The sequence below is a fragment of the Mchenga conophoros genome, linkage group LG13, assembly GCF_057382185.1.
Source record: "Mchenga conophoros isolate Kocher_MC1m ecotype Shallow Benthic linkage group LG13, M_conophoros_male_GT1.1, whole genome shotgun sequence".
NCBI classification, from domain to species: domain Eukaryota; kingdom Metazoa; phylum Chordata; class Actinopteri; order Cichliformes; family Cichlidae; genus Mchenga; species Mchenga conophoros.
This window is the reverse complement of record NC_140538.1, coordinates 4,216,881-4,234,541: the sequence shown is the minus strand read 5'-3', so window position 1 is coordinate 4,234,541 and position 17,661 is coordinate 4,216,881. Positions and strand designations below refer to the sequence as shown.

Below are 17,661 nucleotides of genomic sequence, written 5' to 3'. Positions count from 1 at the left end.
ACTAAAAAGTCATGCATTAAAAATGATACACTTGGCATCACTTTGCAGTCCTTTGAAAACTGGCGTTATATTTAATAATATCTGCGGTGAGGCGGTTGTTTTACATGCAGTCGGACATGTTAAAAGAGAACATCAGCATTACTGTGAAGCTTGTTTCACAGACTGAATATAACGTGAAGGGAGAAGAAGACCTCAGGCTCGGCTTTCTGTGTGCTTTGCTTTTCCAGCTGCGCAGCTACATCAGCCCCAATAAACATGTCAACACTGTGAATGTTGCTTCAGGGAGTCATTTATTGTTGCCTTTGTGTGCATGTTGTTGTGTCTCCGAACATAAATGTACTCATGAATTAGAATTACAAGGCTACATTTGACTTGACCTTTACTGTGCATATATCTGTGTTGTTGCTTTGGAGCCTATCTGATTTGCTCTTGTTCACATTTAGCATCGCACTTAATACTCATCGTTTTGAATATAAAGCGTTGGTAATAATAAATGTGCAGTATCACCAGCAGGTGTCGTGACATCTCCATGAAGCTGCGCTTTTATTTTGCTCTCAGACTTTTGGCAGCAAATTCAGACCACACCACCCTTTTCCTACCAGAAGTCTTTAAACACCAACATTAGACTAAGGCGCTTGAAACAGCCAATTTAGAGTTTCCTGTGGGCGCAGTGATTTACTGAAATGCGTGTAACAGACCCACGACAGGACACGTCCACACATTCATGCTTTCCAGCATTCTTTATTATTACGGTTGCCGTTTTCACACACAGGCTGCAGCTTCCACACTCCCCCACACACACACATCAACAACAATAACTGCAGCAGAACCCAGCACAGACCTTAAGCCGACCGGCGAGGCGTGATTGCGCATGCCGCTCAGGTGCGTCCGCCTCCCCTGCAGCGGCACTGCAGACCACGCCCCTACACAATGTACAAAAAGAGATGGAAAGACTGTTGGATGACGCATATTGATGATTATTTAAACCCCAAATTTCACGGTTGGATTTATTACTCCACATGAGATGCATTTTCCCTTGTTTGACGTTCTGTTCTTGTGTGATTTGGCATCTCCAGACTTTCTTTTCTGTTTCCAGAACGGCCAGCCATCCCACTGAATCGTTTTCTGATGATTATTCAGTAAAGAGTGGATGGATCAACTGATGGGGCAGCTGCATCTCTCTGGTCCCGTGCCAGGTCTTTGCTGGATGTTTTCTTATTTCTTAAGGACTTTTAGAAATTGTTCATTTCTTTAGTCCTGCAATGTTGGACAAGGACGCACACTGTGCTGAGATTTTTTGAGTTTTCAGTTAATACCATGTTGGGAATCACCTTTTGCACAGAACTGTTCAAATAACCATGTTGTTAAAATTTTAAGCCTCTGGTTTTACATTTAAAATGTTCTGTTTTCTAAATGTTGGCAGAAATGAATATAGTGGCACGGTGACACAAAGGCAAACTACAATTTTTAGTGTCTGAGCTGTTTTGAATTTTAGTGCTGAGTTACAGGAGGCAACAAGCAGTTTGGTGAGTTAAAGCACGAAACAGACCAGTGCCTTTCAAATGCTTAAACACCAGAACTGAAGCTAATAATAAAGAACTGGAAAGAACCCTTCAAATGGAATATCAGAAATGGGGAAAATAACTTGCAGAGCTGAAAACAAAGAGTATTAAAGGGCCATGACTTAAATGTATTATTTATGAGAAATTTATTTCCCATAGCTGCAGATCCTGGGAAAAGATGAAAAAAAGTTTTTTGTTTTTAGTTTAATGTTAAATTTACTCCCCCTGTCTCATTTTGTCTGCTCTCTCCAGCTGACCTGTGCATATATTGTCTCTGTTTACACCTGCTGATTGTTGGTCCTCGTAACTATGTGAACCCCGAGCTCTGTAACTTCCTGCTTCGAGTTTCCCTTTAAATGCATAACACCTGTTTATTCCAGCATTTTGGTCCATAATAATCAGCTCATGCTGCCATCTTATGACATTTTGCTGTGAATTATTTACTTTTATTGGCAGTTGTTGTTTTTAGTTGCCATTTCCAGTGTCCAAAAATAAAAGTCATTATCCTTATCAGAGGCTGATAACTCCTTTAGCTGGAGATGAGGTTGTGGAAATTGCTTTGTGTTTACTTTTCGCTGATTATCTGATTGTCATATCCCAGAATGCCACTGCAGCAAGAGCCAGAGCGCTCTGTTCCAAGTTCATTATATAAGCTCCAATATTATACCCATTCATTTTCTTCTGCTTATTCAATTCAGGGTTGTCGGGAGGCTGGAGCCTATCCCAGCTGTCGTCGTGTGAGAGGTGGGGTACATCCAGGACGGGCTGCCAGTCTGACCTCACAGCAACATATTTACATCATAATCTGTATCTGCATGCTGCTTGTATGGTTGGCTTTCTGGTTCAAGAGATGATGGAAGAGCAGGAAAAAAATGGCTTTCTTTCCTCTCCACCATCAAGTTTTCTTAAGTTTTTATGCTTTATAATGGCACAAATGTACCTGAATAACAAAATCTTTTTCATCCTCAGCTAACAATAAATGTCATTATTTTTAACTGAAGACAAGTCTTCGGTTTTATGTGCATTTCTTCTATATCATTGTAATAAATTTAATGTTTCTATTCTGCTCATAACCAGTTAATGCACAAGCCCTGTGCTGCAGAAAACTGTCTATTAGTTCTTCGGGAGATTCATATTTCATACACAAAGCACATTTACTTTCCTCCATGTAAAAAAATGATCAAACATTCATACTGCCACAGGCAAAGTGTTGTATCAAAAACATTAGCCCTTACACATACACAAGTTTAATTACTGTATATGTTATAATCCAGCAGATACACACATGCACACTGACAGACTCAAACTGTTAAAAATGCATCGTTTTGAAAAAAGGGCATCTTCAGGTTGCTGTATTAATGTGTCTGGGTTATTCAGGTTCATCTATTCTAAATATGGATCTTCGACATGTCGTTTGGGTGGAAACGCTGACAATCACACACTCATCACCACGGCTGAACTTGCTTGTCAGACACAAATTTTCCGTGAGGCTCTGTGGCTCCGGGTGGCAGCAGGGCCAGGTACACTGGAGTGACAGCACCCTCCTCTGGTGACTTGGGGGCTTTATCACCAGCCATGTCGGTGCGCACCCATCCTGGACAGCAGGCGTTCAGCAAGATCTGTTAAAAGAATAAAAGACACAGAAAATAAAAAGGAAACAAAGCAGAAACTAGGAGATAATGTTGTTGGCAACGTTAAAGATTTTAAATATTAGTTACCCCATCATTTGGTCTCTGCTTGGAAACTTGACGAGCAAGAATCATGGACAGGGCCTGAAAACACACACGTTCATAATCATAATCAAAGAAGTACGCCAATTAAGATTTAGAGCAGGTTCTTTACATGTTGATATGAACTTCATTTTCACATCAGCCGTACCGTCACCCCGACTTTAGATGTTCCATATGCTGAATCGGGCCAGCCGCCTTCTTTGTGTTTGCCTTTCTTGGCTTCGCTGACAAATTGCTGCATCAGTGCCACCAGCTCGTCCTCTGTGAGGTCCTCACTGCGGAAACGCTGCTGGAGCTCCGAGCTGCACTTGTTCAACGTAAGTGCACTGACAAAGCTGGAAACATTCACCACACGACCTGAAACACACACAGGGTAACAAACTCTTCATGTGCATCTCTCACAGCACATCAAGCAAACTCATCATCTTCCAGGAAAGATTACATGCGAGTTGGCTGTAGTGTGTCTGTATGTTTACTTATTGTCGTGCTTTGTTTTCCGCAAATTGTGATCACACATCCTGAGGGCAAAAAAAAGATATCGCTTTCCAATTATAGATAAAATGTTCAAGATGAGCCAACAGAGAACATTTTAGAACATCCACAGTCATTAATATAGTCTGAATCAAAGCCAAACTTGCTCCTCTAATCAAACGCTGACCAAAGCTGTTTATTCAAGCAGCAGCGACGGGCACGACCGGCAGATTGGATCCAGCCTCGTGTTCGTACCTCCAGCTTTAACGATCGGCAGGAAGTGAGTCAACATGTCTCTGGTGGCAAAGAAGTTTGTGTTGAGGGTCACCTCGGCCTGGACATCAAATGGAGTTTTGTCTGCCACTGAAAAAAAAAGTTCACATGTTGTCACCTCCTTATTCATCACAGCCTTAATAATTTATAGATCTTTTTATTTAATTAAAAAGAGGATTTTTAATCAAATAAATTGTATTTGATTAAAAATCCTCTTTTTGTTCAGAGCTACAGGACAATTTTCAGAATGTTTACGTTATCTGACTCTTCTTCATCACAGTGGATGTTAGGGGCGAATATCTGATGGTTTTCAGGAAGACTACAACACATTCATTCACTTACATATGCACCATAGCATTTCTTATATTATTGTATAGCTGTAGTCACACATACACAGCAACCCTGAACTTTTAAAGACATGGATGATGGAAGTGCATGTGACAATGAAAGTGCAGCCCTGAGGGCTAAAACCTGAAGCTAATGCGGAGGTGTAAAACCCTGCATCTCCTCTGATGGCCGCTGGTGGTTTCTTCTAAAAGCAAGTCAGTCCCCACAGACTCCCACATTAAAATGCTCAACCTATTTTCCCTTCAGCCCAGCTGGGGGAATATGTGGCGTAGCTACTTTAAGTGACAGATCTGCTAGCTTCAGCTTGGCTTCACCTCAGCTAACTGGACTCCCTGAAGTGGGCCCCTTGAATATGTTTGTGGTGTTGGTGCCCTTTAGACCCATACAGGCTACAGTCACAGCCTGCTAACTTTAGCTGCTAACTTAAAACGTCACTCTTTGCTCCATATACGGTGAGTGTGATGAGCTACAAGCACAGCCAAACGGCTTTCTGATCATTTATGCAATGAAAAGGCCTAAAAGTGGGGGAAAGGAAATGTAGCACAGGAGGACAAATGGTTCTTGTTTATGGATACTTTAATATTTTTCAAATATTGACAAAGAATCAATTGAATAATAAATTAGTTTTAGCTTTTCAGGTCTCTAGTACAAAATCTGTGTGTGTCCATTTGACTTTACAGCCACCGACCGTCCTGCCTCCTGTGCCCACTTTGATTAGGATCCTTTCCAAAATGGACAAAAGGACAACTTTGGTTAATCTTGACTGCTGAAGTGTAAACTGTTTTAAATTCTAGATAAAGATTGATGCTCCAGCAGCATCAATCTTAGCAGTATTTTTCCAGTGTGTCTAAACAGAAGCCACAGCAGTATTAACATCCTGGCTTTCGATAGTGGGCAGGGTTGCATGCTTGAAGACCCCAGGGCCTCAGCTCTACATAGCATACCAGGTTAGTCAAAGGCAAGGAGCTAGACAAATGGTTGTGCAAGAGGCCAACAACCTCCTCACATAAACAACCTTCTGTTATAGAAACTGGGAGGAAAAAAAAAAATCATCACACAACCTACTTTCTTATTCTAGATCGGTCGCAGCAAGTTGCAGCTTTATGTTTCACATGGGATAAAAAGAAATAGTGGTGGTGTCAGTAGTACTAGACGTTGTAATTGAACTTCCTGTGTATGAGGCTGTAGTGCACAATACAGTTAAAATCAATGTATATATCTAATTCTACCTTTGAATGCTATCCCAGCATTATTGATGAGAATGTCCACTCCGCCGTACTTCCCTTTAAAGTAAGCAGCAGCAGTTTTAATGCTGTCCAAGTCATTGATGTCTAGCTGGTGAAACATGGCCTTCAGCCCCTCAGAGGACAGAACCTTCACTGCGTCCTCACCACGCCCGCTGCAACACACACAAAGCGTTACTGTCTGCCTCGGAAAACCATGCTGGTTTATTGTTTCTCACTCAGCTTCCTAGTGTGGACAACAGCATCTGTGTGTGCTCTTTGCTCTTCTTGCTGTCTTAAAATAACTGCAATATGTAATCAAATCTGCTCCTAGATGCAATTACTTTACAAACTAGCGTAAAAAATCTAAACTCATATATATCAAAAACAAATACCAACATGTGACCAGCAGATGTCGCCAATCTGCACTGAATTCAAAACTGTTAAACAGAAGGAGTCACTGTGATTCAGCACTTTTAATCTTTTCATCTTAATACCTACAATTGTTTTGTAATTTAGAGATAAATATTTGTTTTTAATTAGTTGTTTTCTGCAGATTTAAATTAATAATGATGTAACTTTATGTTTTCAAGGGGTAGAGGTTTTTTCATTGCCTTTTTTTAGGATTTTTAAGTGTTTGAAAAGGTTAGAGGCAAACATCAAATACATGGAAATAAACCAAAAATATCCTTACAGCAATAAAGTAAAACAGATGATTTTGCAGTAAAATCAGGTGCAAACATGAGTGTGGTTCAGGTGTTACCAGCTGTGGTGCTTACACATCTCTAGCAGTGAGGTAAACGTCTCCTTCAAACTGCTTGCAGAGAGCTCGGACGATGGCCAGGCCGATGCCCTTGTTACTACCTGTTACCACAGCAACCCTGGTTGACATGTCTGTTCACAAAGAGAGCAACATGTGAAGTAACATCTTAAACACACAAAGTATTAAACTCATCAATAGCTGACAAATAAACTCTATGAAAGGCCAGGGACGTCCACTCCTTCCAAATAACTGCTGAGTCACCTCCGCTAACACTAGGTAGGGCTAATGCAATAAAAGTACTCTTAAAGGATTTGCTAAGCTGCTTATAGAAACACATTTTTATTCCAGTTTAATAATACATATAAGTGTGGTTTACAGCTGTAGATCCAGCCCAACAGCAACAGTTTCAAACTAAAGCAATCATTTAAAGCATAGGTGTCAAACTCTGGCCCGCGTGCCAAATTTGGCCCGCAGCCTAATTACATTTGGCCTGCGAAGCCATGCCAAATTACTATTAGAGCTGGCCTACTGGTATTATACAGCTAATATATATGTTGTTTAGTATTAAGCTTTGCTTGTTCCATATTCAGTTTTTCAGCAAAATGTGTTTGAGTCCATAAGAAAAGATTCATTCTTATATCTGGAGGAATAAATATATTTCAATAAATATTAATGTTAGCCCGCGACTTTGTCCCAGTTTTGAATTTTGGCCCACTGTGTATTTGAGTTTGACACCCCTGATTTAAAGAGTCACTGTAACAACTGTTACGACCTACAGGTGTGACACAAACTTCTGGCTAAATAAATTCCAATAATCCTGCATAAATATCATTCTAACAGGTTTTTAAGCAACCACACTCAGGCTGTCAGTACTTAAAGTCTTTGACTTTAGCTTTCAGAGATGACCTGCAGGATCTAGTTATATAAAGCTGGCTAACTCATACAAACATTAGTAGAAGGCCAAACTATGGACAAATTTGTAGTCTGAAAGCTCCAAACACATCTGGGCCACTTCTGACACTCACAGTCACACAGACGCCTGGACACAAGTGTTTGGTGTGTCAAGTTCTTTATTTCTTCAATACTAAAACATAACACAGAGGACATGTACATGTGTGTACACTGAACAGTTCTGGATGGGAAATGAATAATACAAATCAATACAGCTTCGATAAAACCTTTGAAGTATGTGATATTCAGAGGAAAATTAACCAGCCAGAGATTTGTCATATTTCATATAAGATCCATATTCTTCGTACTTTGTTTAATGTACCTGTCCTCATAGACACACCTTCCTGTTTCTGTCTCTCTCTGTCTTCCTCAATGCAGGAACTCCAGCAACACTTAAGGGAAGATGAACAACTTTAATAATTGACCAACGCGTTTCGGCTTGTGGCTTTCATCAGGGTCATGAAGTTGGTCAATTATTAAAGTTGTTCATCTTCCCTTAAGTGTCGCTGGAGTTCCTGCATTGTGAATTCTTTCATCCTCTCCATGCATCTTGGAAGTAGGTGAAGGTGTGCCAGAATTTTTTGCTGTGCTTTCTCTCTGTCTGCCTGACAGTCTCCTCCTGGTAGTAACACTTCTCTCCCACTATCTGTATCACTGGTTCACAGTGCCGCTCCCAGGCGAGTGTTGAAACAATAATTAATGTGCAAATAGCGTTATGGGATCACACACATCAAAACACGGCCAAAGAATCCATCCAGCGGCGCACACACACACACACACATACATACATACATACATACATACATACACACACACATACATATATATTTGCTAGGATCTAATGTTTAGGAGATAATAAATAGATAATTCGATAATAAAGTCCAGCCTATGTCTACGCCTGCAAAAGTAGATAAAACATTTGCATTTCTTTTTAGGGTTTTTCCATGTTGTTCTGACTTTTTCCTGTTTTGGGACATAGTTTCCTTTTTTCTTTTTATGTTACTAAAAACATTTACATTATTCATCCTGTTATTAGTACTTTCTCAAATCCGGAGAGACAGAGCATCCCAGACTGAAATGCATAACACCAGATGATCTATCACACACGCAGACACACACAGTCATGCATCCATGACTGATCTAACCCATTCTAGGGTTTTGACGTTGTTACAAAAAATAAAGGTTTTCTTCTGCATTTTGTCACTGTGTAAAGACACTTGGTACAACATTAGGGGGCTTCTAGATGGACCACACACACATAGACACGAACGCACAATGATTATGTTTCAACAAAGTGGAAGCAAATTGCCATTAAAACCTAAAAGACCTCTCGTGTATTTTAATTAATTGCTCAGGCCACCTCACCTTTTTCATTCTAACACCACCCGACGGTCTGACATTAGAGCCACTCTGTCCTGCTATAACAACGGATTTTAACCGGGCAAGTTCTGCAAAATAACGACTTTTGTAACGTGATGAACTAACGTGGTGTGATATTAAAACAGGAAAAGTTTGTTGCCTAATTATCAAAACGACAAACTTTTAAATGGGGACTGGTTCTTCGCCCACACGGAAAAAAAACGCAGTTATATTAATCAGGCTGCAGACGTTTCTTACCTGCGGCTGAAGCTGTCGTCCTGACTGAAGATTACCACAGGAGTGAAGCGCTCGCAGAGGGACAAAGGAGGAGGGAGCACTGCGCAGTAATACCGCGCCTACACGGAAGACCCAGGTAACAGAGCCAGGTACATTTTTAATGCAAGATCAAGTTTAATCAGTTTTAAAAAAAAATATTCAAGAAATCATTGTTTGAGTAATTCCTTATGAAGACCTTTGATTTGGAATTAAATTTGAAAAAATCTATTTCCTCCTCCATCTCTGAAATGTTTTGCATGGACAGTTAAGTAAACAAAACCAGTTCTTTTACTGATTCCAGTTATTCAGTTATTTCTGCTTTCACTGACACGTGTTAGCAGTGTAAACTCAACTAATTGACATTGTTTGTCCTTTAAACAAGACGCTTTAGATGGGGTAGCAATGTGGCTTTGAGGCAGCTCTTTTTATTTTTAATTAACAGTAATTTAGCGAGTTTATTAAATGTTTTGAATGGTTCCTGCTTTACTAAATGGGAATCAGAATGAAAGCTGTTTCATGTAGATATTAACAAAAGGATGTTCTCTTAAGATTCAGCAGTTTGTGTTTTGTGATCTTCAACCAACCAGGGGCAGAGTTTTAAGGGAACCACTGATAGAAAAACATGGGAATAAATCTAAACTTTGTCATTGCAGGACGTTATACATGCAGTGAAACCTGCTGTTTCTCTGTCATGCAGATTTTTGTTTTGTGGTGCTACAATCTGATAAGTCACCAACTGTTCAGACATGCTGTCAAAGGGTGTGTGTGTGTGTGTGTGTGTGTGTGTGTGTGTGTGTGTGTGTGTGTGTGTGTGTGTGTGTGCGCGCACGTGTTTGTGTGAATCTAAAATAAAGTTTATAGGGTATCAGGTCACACAGTGGAAGCTCTATTAAGTGAAAATAACTTCAAAGAATTATTTGCTCCACCTCACCTGCGTGCATGCGTCTGCACCTTAGCAGGAAATGAAAATGAAAGTGGTGTCTAGTTCCCATCGTCAGCTGCACATATCAAAAGGTCACACGAGTTGAACGTGCAAAGAGTCAGGGCACAGCACATCATCAAATTTTCATTCCACTGCTTTAAGCTAGCCCGTATTAATGACTGCATTGTCCTTAAAAACATACATCGCTGATATGCTGCACAATGCTTAGGCCTGTCGCTGCTGCCTCACCCATTTCTCTAATCATTTCACTTTTAAACATTCTTTCAAGTGAGTCCCACGCAGCACAAAAGCAAGTTGTACAGGTTATGTGGAGGGGTGTGGAAGTTTAAACTAACGTATCTTTCTGTTAATCTGATGCATTTATAAAGATGAAGGCAAAACAGTGTTTGCTTTATCTCTGTGGCCTCTGGAGCTGCCATTCTGTGATATATATTCTTTTAGTTAAATATGTGAGTAAGAACCTGCTGATTAAACATCAACCATTGAATTATACAAACTAAAGAAACAGACACACCCAGTTACTCTCATGTGAACTTGACAGAGCTGAGTTAATCTTGATCCTGATTTCTGCAGCTGTACTCGAGTCAACCGTCAAGTCACGCAAATCAAAAAGTTCTCTGCGCGTCTAAACAAGCAGCCAGAGTTTGTTCTATTGATCCGATCACATTGTGCAGTTTGCAAACCAGCAAGCGTTTCTGCACATTTGACACTATCCTCTGCTGCATCTACACATTCAGCAAGAGGGTCAAAGACTGCATCTCTAGCACTACAGACATATAAAAGTATGAGGCTTAGAACAGAGTATGTGCTTTTGTCCAGCAAACAGCATTTTGTCAGGACAGGATGTTTATGTTTTAGCTTCCTTTGTGGTTCTGCTCTACATTGCCCCGATAAGCAAAACACCGACAGCATGGGTACAACGTGTGACCTATTCTACACCCCAGACAAGTTGCTTTAAAAACTGATTCACACCTCAAGCTCACTGCTTTTTGACAATTATTCACAATGTTGTAATTTTATATTGTATAAATAAAATTACATTGTAGCCATAAACCTATTATGTTCTTTCAAAAACATTTTCAACCTAAAGTCAATTTATTGTTTTAAAAAATCACAGTAAAGTTTTAATAACAAGCATTTTATTTTATTTTTTTAAATATCTTCATTCAGAAACAGCAAGTTTACTTTTCACATGTTAAAACACGTAAGAAAAAAATATAGCTAAGTTTTGTTTTCATCAGTTGAACACTGTCAGTTATCAGAACATCATTTTTAAATTGATGGATTTAACCTAACAAAACATTTAAACTGGAAAACGTTTTGGTTTTAGCTGTGTGATACGGGCGTTTGTAGATCTAATGTATCACACTATGGCCTTAAATATTACAAATTTCATTCTGGCAAGAAAAAGTATAAACTTATAAAATAACTACATTGTTTTTGTACATTATTTTTTTTATGTCATTAGATATTCAACTTTCTATCACCATGGTTGAACTTCCTTATCGGAGACATACTTTCCATGAGGCTCAGTGGCTCCGGGGGCAAGCAGGGCCAGGTAGACCGGTGTTATGGCGCCCTCATCTGGTGACTTTGGGGCACCTGGCGCAGCGATCTCAGTGCGTACCCACCCTGGACAGCATGCATTAATCAAGATCTGTAAAAAAAAAGAATAACAAGTATAAGAAGGGAGGCTTCAAAGACAGAACAAAATCTTTAAGAATACATAATATCATATTAAGTCCTGTTTAATTTATTTTCACACTGTTTTACGTTACAATATAAAGTGCCTTGAGACAACTGGTGTTGTGATTTGGCACTATATCAATAAAACATACTGGTCTGCTGCACAGCATAGAAGAATCAAGACAGTTGTTTATAATTTGATTTTAAGATCATAAATTTCCGTTACCCCATCTTTTGGTCTCTCCTTAGACAGATGACGAGCATGAATCATGGATAGTACCTTAAAACACAAACAAACATAATAAATGAGATTCAAGAATTTAAAACTGAAGCAAAAGCATTTTAATTGAAATTTGTCTTTGAAGTTTTCCAAATGTTTAGGGATCAAGTTGCCCTATCTGAATATTCCTCCATTTTTCAACATCCATCCCATCCATTTGCTTCTGCTTATCCTTTTCAGGGTCGCGGGGGGTGCTGGAGCCTACCCCAGCTGTCATAGGGCGAGAGGCGGGATACACCCTTGACAGGTTGGCAGTCTGTCGCAAGGCTAACACACAGGGACAGACAAACATTCACTCTTACGGGCAATTTAGATTAATCAATTAACCTACAGTATCCCCACAAACTGCATGTCTTTGGAAGGAAGCCGGAGTACCTGGGGAGAACCCACGGAAACATGGGGAGAACGTGCACACTCCACACAGAAAGACCCCGGCCTGATGGTGGAATTGAACTCAGGACCTTCTTGCTGTGAGGTAACAGTGCTGACCACTGTGCCACTGTGCTCATTTATTTGAGCATATTTTGCAACCTCGTCAGGTAAAAATCTAAAGACAAAGTGTTCAGTTGTACCGTCACTCCAATTTTGGATACTGCATACGACATATCAGGCCAGCCGCCTTGCTTGTGTTCTCCTTTCTTGGCCTCATCAACAAATCGTTGCATCAGTGCCACCAGCTCGTCCTCTGTGATGTCCTCACTGTGGAAGCGTTGCTGGAGTTCTGGGCTGCACTGTTTCAAACCGCTGGCGCTAAGCATGCTGGAGACGTTCACCACACGGCCTACAACACATACAATTAATGCCATTCCTTCCTCTAGGTTTTATGGAAACCATCAGTAGTAATTACCTCTCACTGTTGCTCCAAAGCAACACCTAGCATGATGCTACTTCCACCATGCTTTACAGTTAGTCTGAATCTGAAGGAGTCTGAATATTTTTATTAAAATAAAACCCAAAAAAAACTTGAGCAGCAGTAGACTGGAATGAGCTCTGCATCTGTACCTCCAGCTTTGACGAGTGGCAAGAAGTGAGTCAACACGTCTCTGGTGGCAAAGAAGTTTGTCCTCAGGGTCACCTCTGCCTGGACACCAAATGGAGTTGTGTCTGACGCTAAAAGGAAAAGAGATAACGTGTTGAATCATCAATTTCAATTTATAGCTGCAGTTTCAGATTATTGTATATGTGGATCCGGTTCGACATCCATCAGTATATATTTATGATTCTACCTTTGAATGCTGTTCCAGCATTGTTGATGAGAATGTCCACTCCATCATACTTCCCTTTAAAGTAGGCAGCAGCGTTTTTAATGCTGTTCAAGTCATTGATGTCCAGCTGGTGGAACTTGGGTTTGAGTCCCTCTGAGTTCAGAGTCTTCACTGCTTCCTCACCCCGACCTCTGGAAAAGGACCAAAAACATTTCATTTACTGTTACTTTCAGTGCTCAGTGGGTTTTTTAACTCTCTCTTCCTTTTGATCTTACATTTCCATAAAGCCAAGCCAACTTTATTTCTAAAGAACTTTAAAAACAGCTAGCACTGACCAAAGTAAAGTGCTAATATTAAAATGTAAAGTAGAGTTTAATATTTATTCTAAGTGAAGGTTTTCCATAAAATGTTACTTTTTTTTTTATGCATGCCGATCAGAAATGCCACACATTCCCTTTCACAGTTATGCTGATGCCATCCATTGGATTGGATGTGTCTGTCCCACTGTTTAACTATCTGTATACATGATGTTAAAGACTAGTTAACGCAGAACTTTTATACCCTAAATGAAAATAAGACTGAAGTTATTGATTTTGGAAGTCATACCCCTTTGGATAAGTTAACAGATACCCTCGGTCCTCCTTCCTGTCATCATTCCCAGACTGTAAGAAATCTTGGAGTGTTTTTAGATAGAGCTTTTAAATTAGAGAGGCAAGCGTCCACAATTGTGTAGACCAATTTTTATCAGTTCAGTGAAATTGTCAAAGTGAAACTTATCTTCCTTCAGAAGACCTTGAAAAATGTATTCATGCCTGCATCTCCACTAGACTCGACTACTGCAGTTCTCTTTATTTGGGTCTTGAACATTCATCTCGCCATCACTTGCAGTTAGTCCAAAATGCTGCAGCATGTCTTTTAACAGGTGTCAGGAGGAATGATCACATCACTCCAGCTTTAGCAAATTTGCACTGGCTCCCTGTCCATTTGATTTTCAGATTATTTTACTTTTTACTTTCAAAGTTTTAAATGGTATGGGACTCAGCTGTTTAAGCAAACACCTCAACATATACAGTATAACCTCAAAGGAGCACTGAGATCATCGAGCCAGATGCTCTTAGTACAACCAAAGTCTCCATTAAACCTTAGAGAGGATCGGGCCTTTGCTGTTGCAGCCCCTGGACTCTGGAATAACTCGCCACTCGATATTCATACTTCAGAGTTGAAACAGTCTTTAAAATTCCATCTTAAAACTCAATTTTTCACCTTGGCCTTTAATTAGAATTCAGTTTGTGTACCATTAAGTTTTTTGTTTATGTTGTCACAGTGTATTGTATTTTCTGTTCATTAACTAAGCTGTAAAGCACTTTGTTCAACTATGTTGTTTTAAATGTGCTATAGAAATAAAATTGACATTGACGTTGACATTAACTCTGGCAGTTGGTGAATATTCATGAATATTTACATGAATATTACATTTTCCCCAAAACTTTAAAACTTAAAACACAGTCTTCAAGGATATTGTAATTATGTCCACAAGTGCTATTAAATCCACATAGATTGCAGTTAAGGATGTGACTGCAGTTATATTTGTCCCACATGACCCAGGCTCGGTCCAGGTGGTACCAGGTAAAGATACCTACACATCTCTGGAGGTGACGTAAACGTCTCCATTGAACTGCTTGCAAAGCGCTCGGACGATGGCCAGACCGATGCCTTTGTTACTGCCGGTGACCACGGCAACCTTGGTCGACATGTCTGCACAGAGAGAGAGAGAGAGCTACAATGCAGAACAAAAGATAATTATATATTGACTTTGACTACTTTACGTGAGCATCCAGTCTGAGCTACATTTTCCTTACAAAAATCTAATACAATTCATTTCAGTTTTATTTATATAGCGCCTAATCACAGCAGTTGCCTCAAGGTGCTTTATATTGTGACGTAGAGACCCTACAATAATACGGAGTAAAGAGAAACCGAAATCCAACAATCAGATGGCGTCCTATGAGCGATCGCTTTTTAATAGTGGGAAAGAAAAACTCGCTTTTAACAGGAAGACACCGAGAGGGACGGCCATCTACCGCGACCGGTTGGAAGTAAGAAAACAAGTGACTATTAAACACACAGGGTAATCACATTATTACATTAGCCAAAAAAAAAAGAGCCAGCTTTAGGTCACAGTTCACTCCACTTTGCACTATCGCTATCAGTCAACCACTTGGAACCTCATATCATGATTATATGCATTTTTCTTACATGTGCACAGCTGGAAATCAAGCAAACTCTGTACTTGGGAACTGGCAGGTTAAAGATCCATTAATTAGAAAATTTAATTTTTCACCTTCAGTCAACAACATATAACACAGAAACAAAGACTTGAGAAGATACAAAGAGATATTGGGGAGGCTAGAATACATCTGAGCACAAAGAAACAGATAGAAATAACTCTAAACACCAACAGAACCCAGAATACAAAAGTAATGAATATGCATGTATAATGCATTTTAAGCCTTACATATGTTTCATATTTAATCCGTCAGATCAAGTGGATCAAGTCATTTCCCTTGTAATAAATGTATATGCCAAATTTTGAACTACTGATCAATTTAGAATATATCAACAGGCGATCTGACATGAAGAAATGGATGAATCCGCCGTGATGAACATTTCAGACAAAAGCGAGAAGGGAGTGCGTTTTTGAGGTTTTTATACTTTGGACATCTGTTATCACACGATATCATGTCCTGTTTTACCTAAGACGATAAAAACATAATAAAACATGTGATTTATTAAAAGTGAAAATGGCTGGAGCATTCTGAAACTGCTGAGATTTGTTATTTAAGCATGCATAACCACTTCAACTGTTAAAAGCAGCATTTGTTATTGCTAAGCTATAACTACTACTCAGCCATCTTACAGCTAAGTAGTCTTTATATTCAAAGCAGTAGTAGGAAGCCACATCCACCCCTCAACGCCTCTTACGAACCTTCTTTAAATCTCAGTTACCTCTGGGTTAATTAAATAAATAAATAAATAGATGCTAATTTGATATTGTTAGTTTGTTTTCTGCCTTTGTAAATGGCCGGTTTAGAATAATTAATGCGCCATGCATGCCTTTGCACTGTGGAAAGAAGCTAGTATACCTGAAGGGAGAACATGCAAATACAACACAGAAAGGCCCTACAATTTAAAACAGGCACCCTCTGACCTCTGTAGGTCTTTGATTCCTATGTTGTTTTGCTATTTCATTGTTCTGAGATTCCTGCATTGCCTTCAAAGACCAGTATGTACCTGCTGGATAAAGGTGCCTCAGAACCTGATCAAATATGGTGGGAACACAGAAAGTTTATCTGACAGTCTTAAGTCTTTCTCTGAACTCTGTCACCATCGTGCCATAAGAAATACACACAGCGTTGGCGTGTATAGTTTCACATTCACATCATACCATTACTGCTGTTAAATGTCAGGTCACCTTTGACCTGAACAGTGTGTAATGGGTACAATGATTAAATAACCTGTGTGAAGCGTGTATATGAAAAAGTTGTTTAACTTTAAGGCAGTTCTCTTATCAGTGTGGGGGGGGCTGTAAACCGGTGAGATTTGCAGAGTCATGATGATACATCGAAACAGTAAGAACTCAAAATATATATAATAAGTAATATTGAAAAATTGTGAATTCATCATAAATCTTACATTTAATGTCAACAATGTTTGTTTTGAGGGTTTAACTGCCTGTTTCAGTACATTCCAGCTATAAAGGAGGACATGTCATGTGATTTATTTACAAAAGAGCCAGTCAACTAACAAATGTGGAACAAAAGTAAAAGGATGTTTCTTACTTACTTATGCTGCTATTGTAATGTGGAACGAAGCTGTAGCGGGACTGAGAGCGCTGCAGAGGACAATGAATTACTTATTATATACTACAAACAATGATAAAGAAGCTGGGTGGAGTTTTGAACAGTGTGCAAAGCTATAAAAAACTAGCAAGTTGTTGAATATTAATAGGTAGGTGAAGTACACCTAAAGCAATACATACATACATAAATACTGGAACAATATGAAAAAATATACATTTAAAATTTTTGTTAGTACCTCTGAAAACTGCTGCTGTCCTGACTGGTTAGACAACGAGGAGCAATTGCTAAGTTTCAAACCATCTGGAGAGGAACCAGCCAACTCTACTGATCTGTTGTGGGAACTGTGAATGACTAAAGGCACTACATATTTGTTTAATGTGCAAAAATTAGTCCAGAATTCCTTAAAGTGTTACTCAAAGCCAAGTAAGTATCTGGTTAAATTTGAAGGTCAATAACGTCAGTGTTATCTTAATTTAGAAGGTGGAAATTAGAGGTAAATGGTAGGTGGCCTGTATTTGTATAGCGCTTTACTAGTCCCTAAGGACCCCAAAGCTGGGGTGGAACGTTCAGTCATCCACACATTCACACACTGGTGATGGCAGCTACATTGTAGCCACAGCTGCCCTGGGGCGCACTGATAGAGGCGAGGCTGCCGGACACTGGCGCCACTGGGCCCTCTGACCACCACCAGTAGGCAACGGGTGAAGTGTGTTGCCCAAGGACAACGACCG

At 39.6% G+C, this 17,661-nt stretch overlaps 2 protein-coding genes across 4 annotated transcripts; both read right to left on the bottom strand.

Annotated features, from left to right (window-relative positions):
* Nucleotides 1-718: 718 nt before the first annotated feature.
* LOC146560719 (carbonyl reductase [NADPH] 1-like) lies at nucleotides 719-9,053 on the bottom strand. The gene is made up of 7 exons (XM_085296120.1): nucleotides 8,939-9,053; nucleotides 6,387-6,501; nucleotides 5,614-5,783; nucleotides 4,019-4,126; nucleotides 3,441-3,649; nucleotides 3,281-3,334; nucleotides 719-3,181 (listed from the first exon to the last, which is right to left on the bottom strand). The coding sequence occupies exons 2-7, from the start codon at nucleotides 6,497-6,499 to the stop codon at nucleotides 3,008-3,010; spliced, it is 828 nt and encodes a 275-aa protein (XP_085152246.1). The 5' UTR covers nucleotides 6,500-6,501; nucleotides 8,939-9,053; the 3' UTR covers nucleotides 719-3,007.
* A 1,986-nt stretch (nucleotides 9,054-11,039) lies between these two features.
* LOC146560718 (carbonyl reductase [NADPH] 1-like) lies at nucleotides 11,040-16,963 on the bottom strand. 3 transcript variants are annotated; one of them, XM_085296123.1, is made up of 7 exons: nucleotides 16,914-16,963; nucleotides 14,711-14,847; nucleotides 13,092-13,261; nucleotides 12,868-12,975; nucleotides 12,438-12,646; nucleotides 11,812-11,865; nucleotides 11,040-11,556 (listed from the first exon to the last, which is right to left on the bottom strand). In XM_085296123.1, exons 2-7 carry the CDS (start codon nucleotides 14,821-14,823, stop codon nucleotides 11,383-11,385), a joined length of 828 nt encoding a protein of 275 aa, XP_085152249.1. In that variant the 5' UTR covers nucleotides 14,824-14,847; nucleotides 16,914-16,963; the 3' UTR covers nucleotides 11,040-11,382. The 3 variants fall into 3 exon arrangements, with proteins under 3 accessions (XP_085152249.1, XP_085152247.1, XP_085152250.1); XM_085296121.1 differs by having other exon boundaries at nucleotides 14,711-14,825; XM_085296124.1 differs by having other exon boundaries at nucleotides 14,711-14,825; nucleotides 16,910-16,928.
* Between the last annotated feature and the right edge of the window lie 698 nt (nucleotides 16,964-17,661).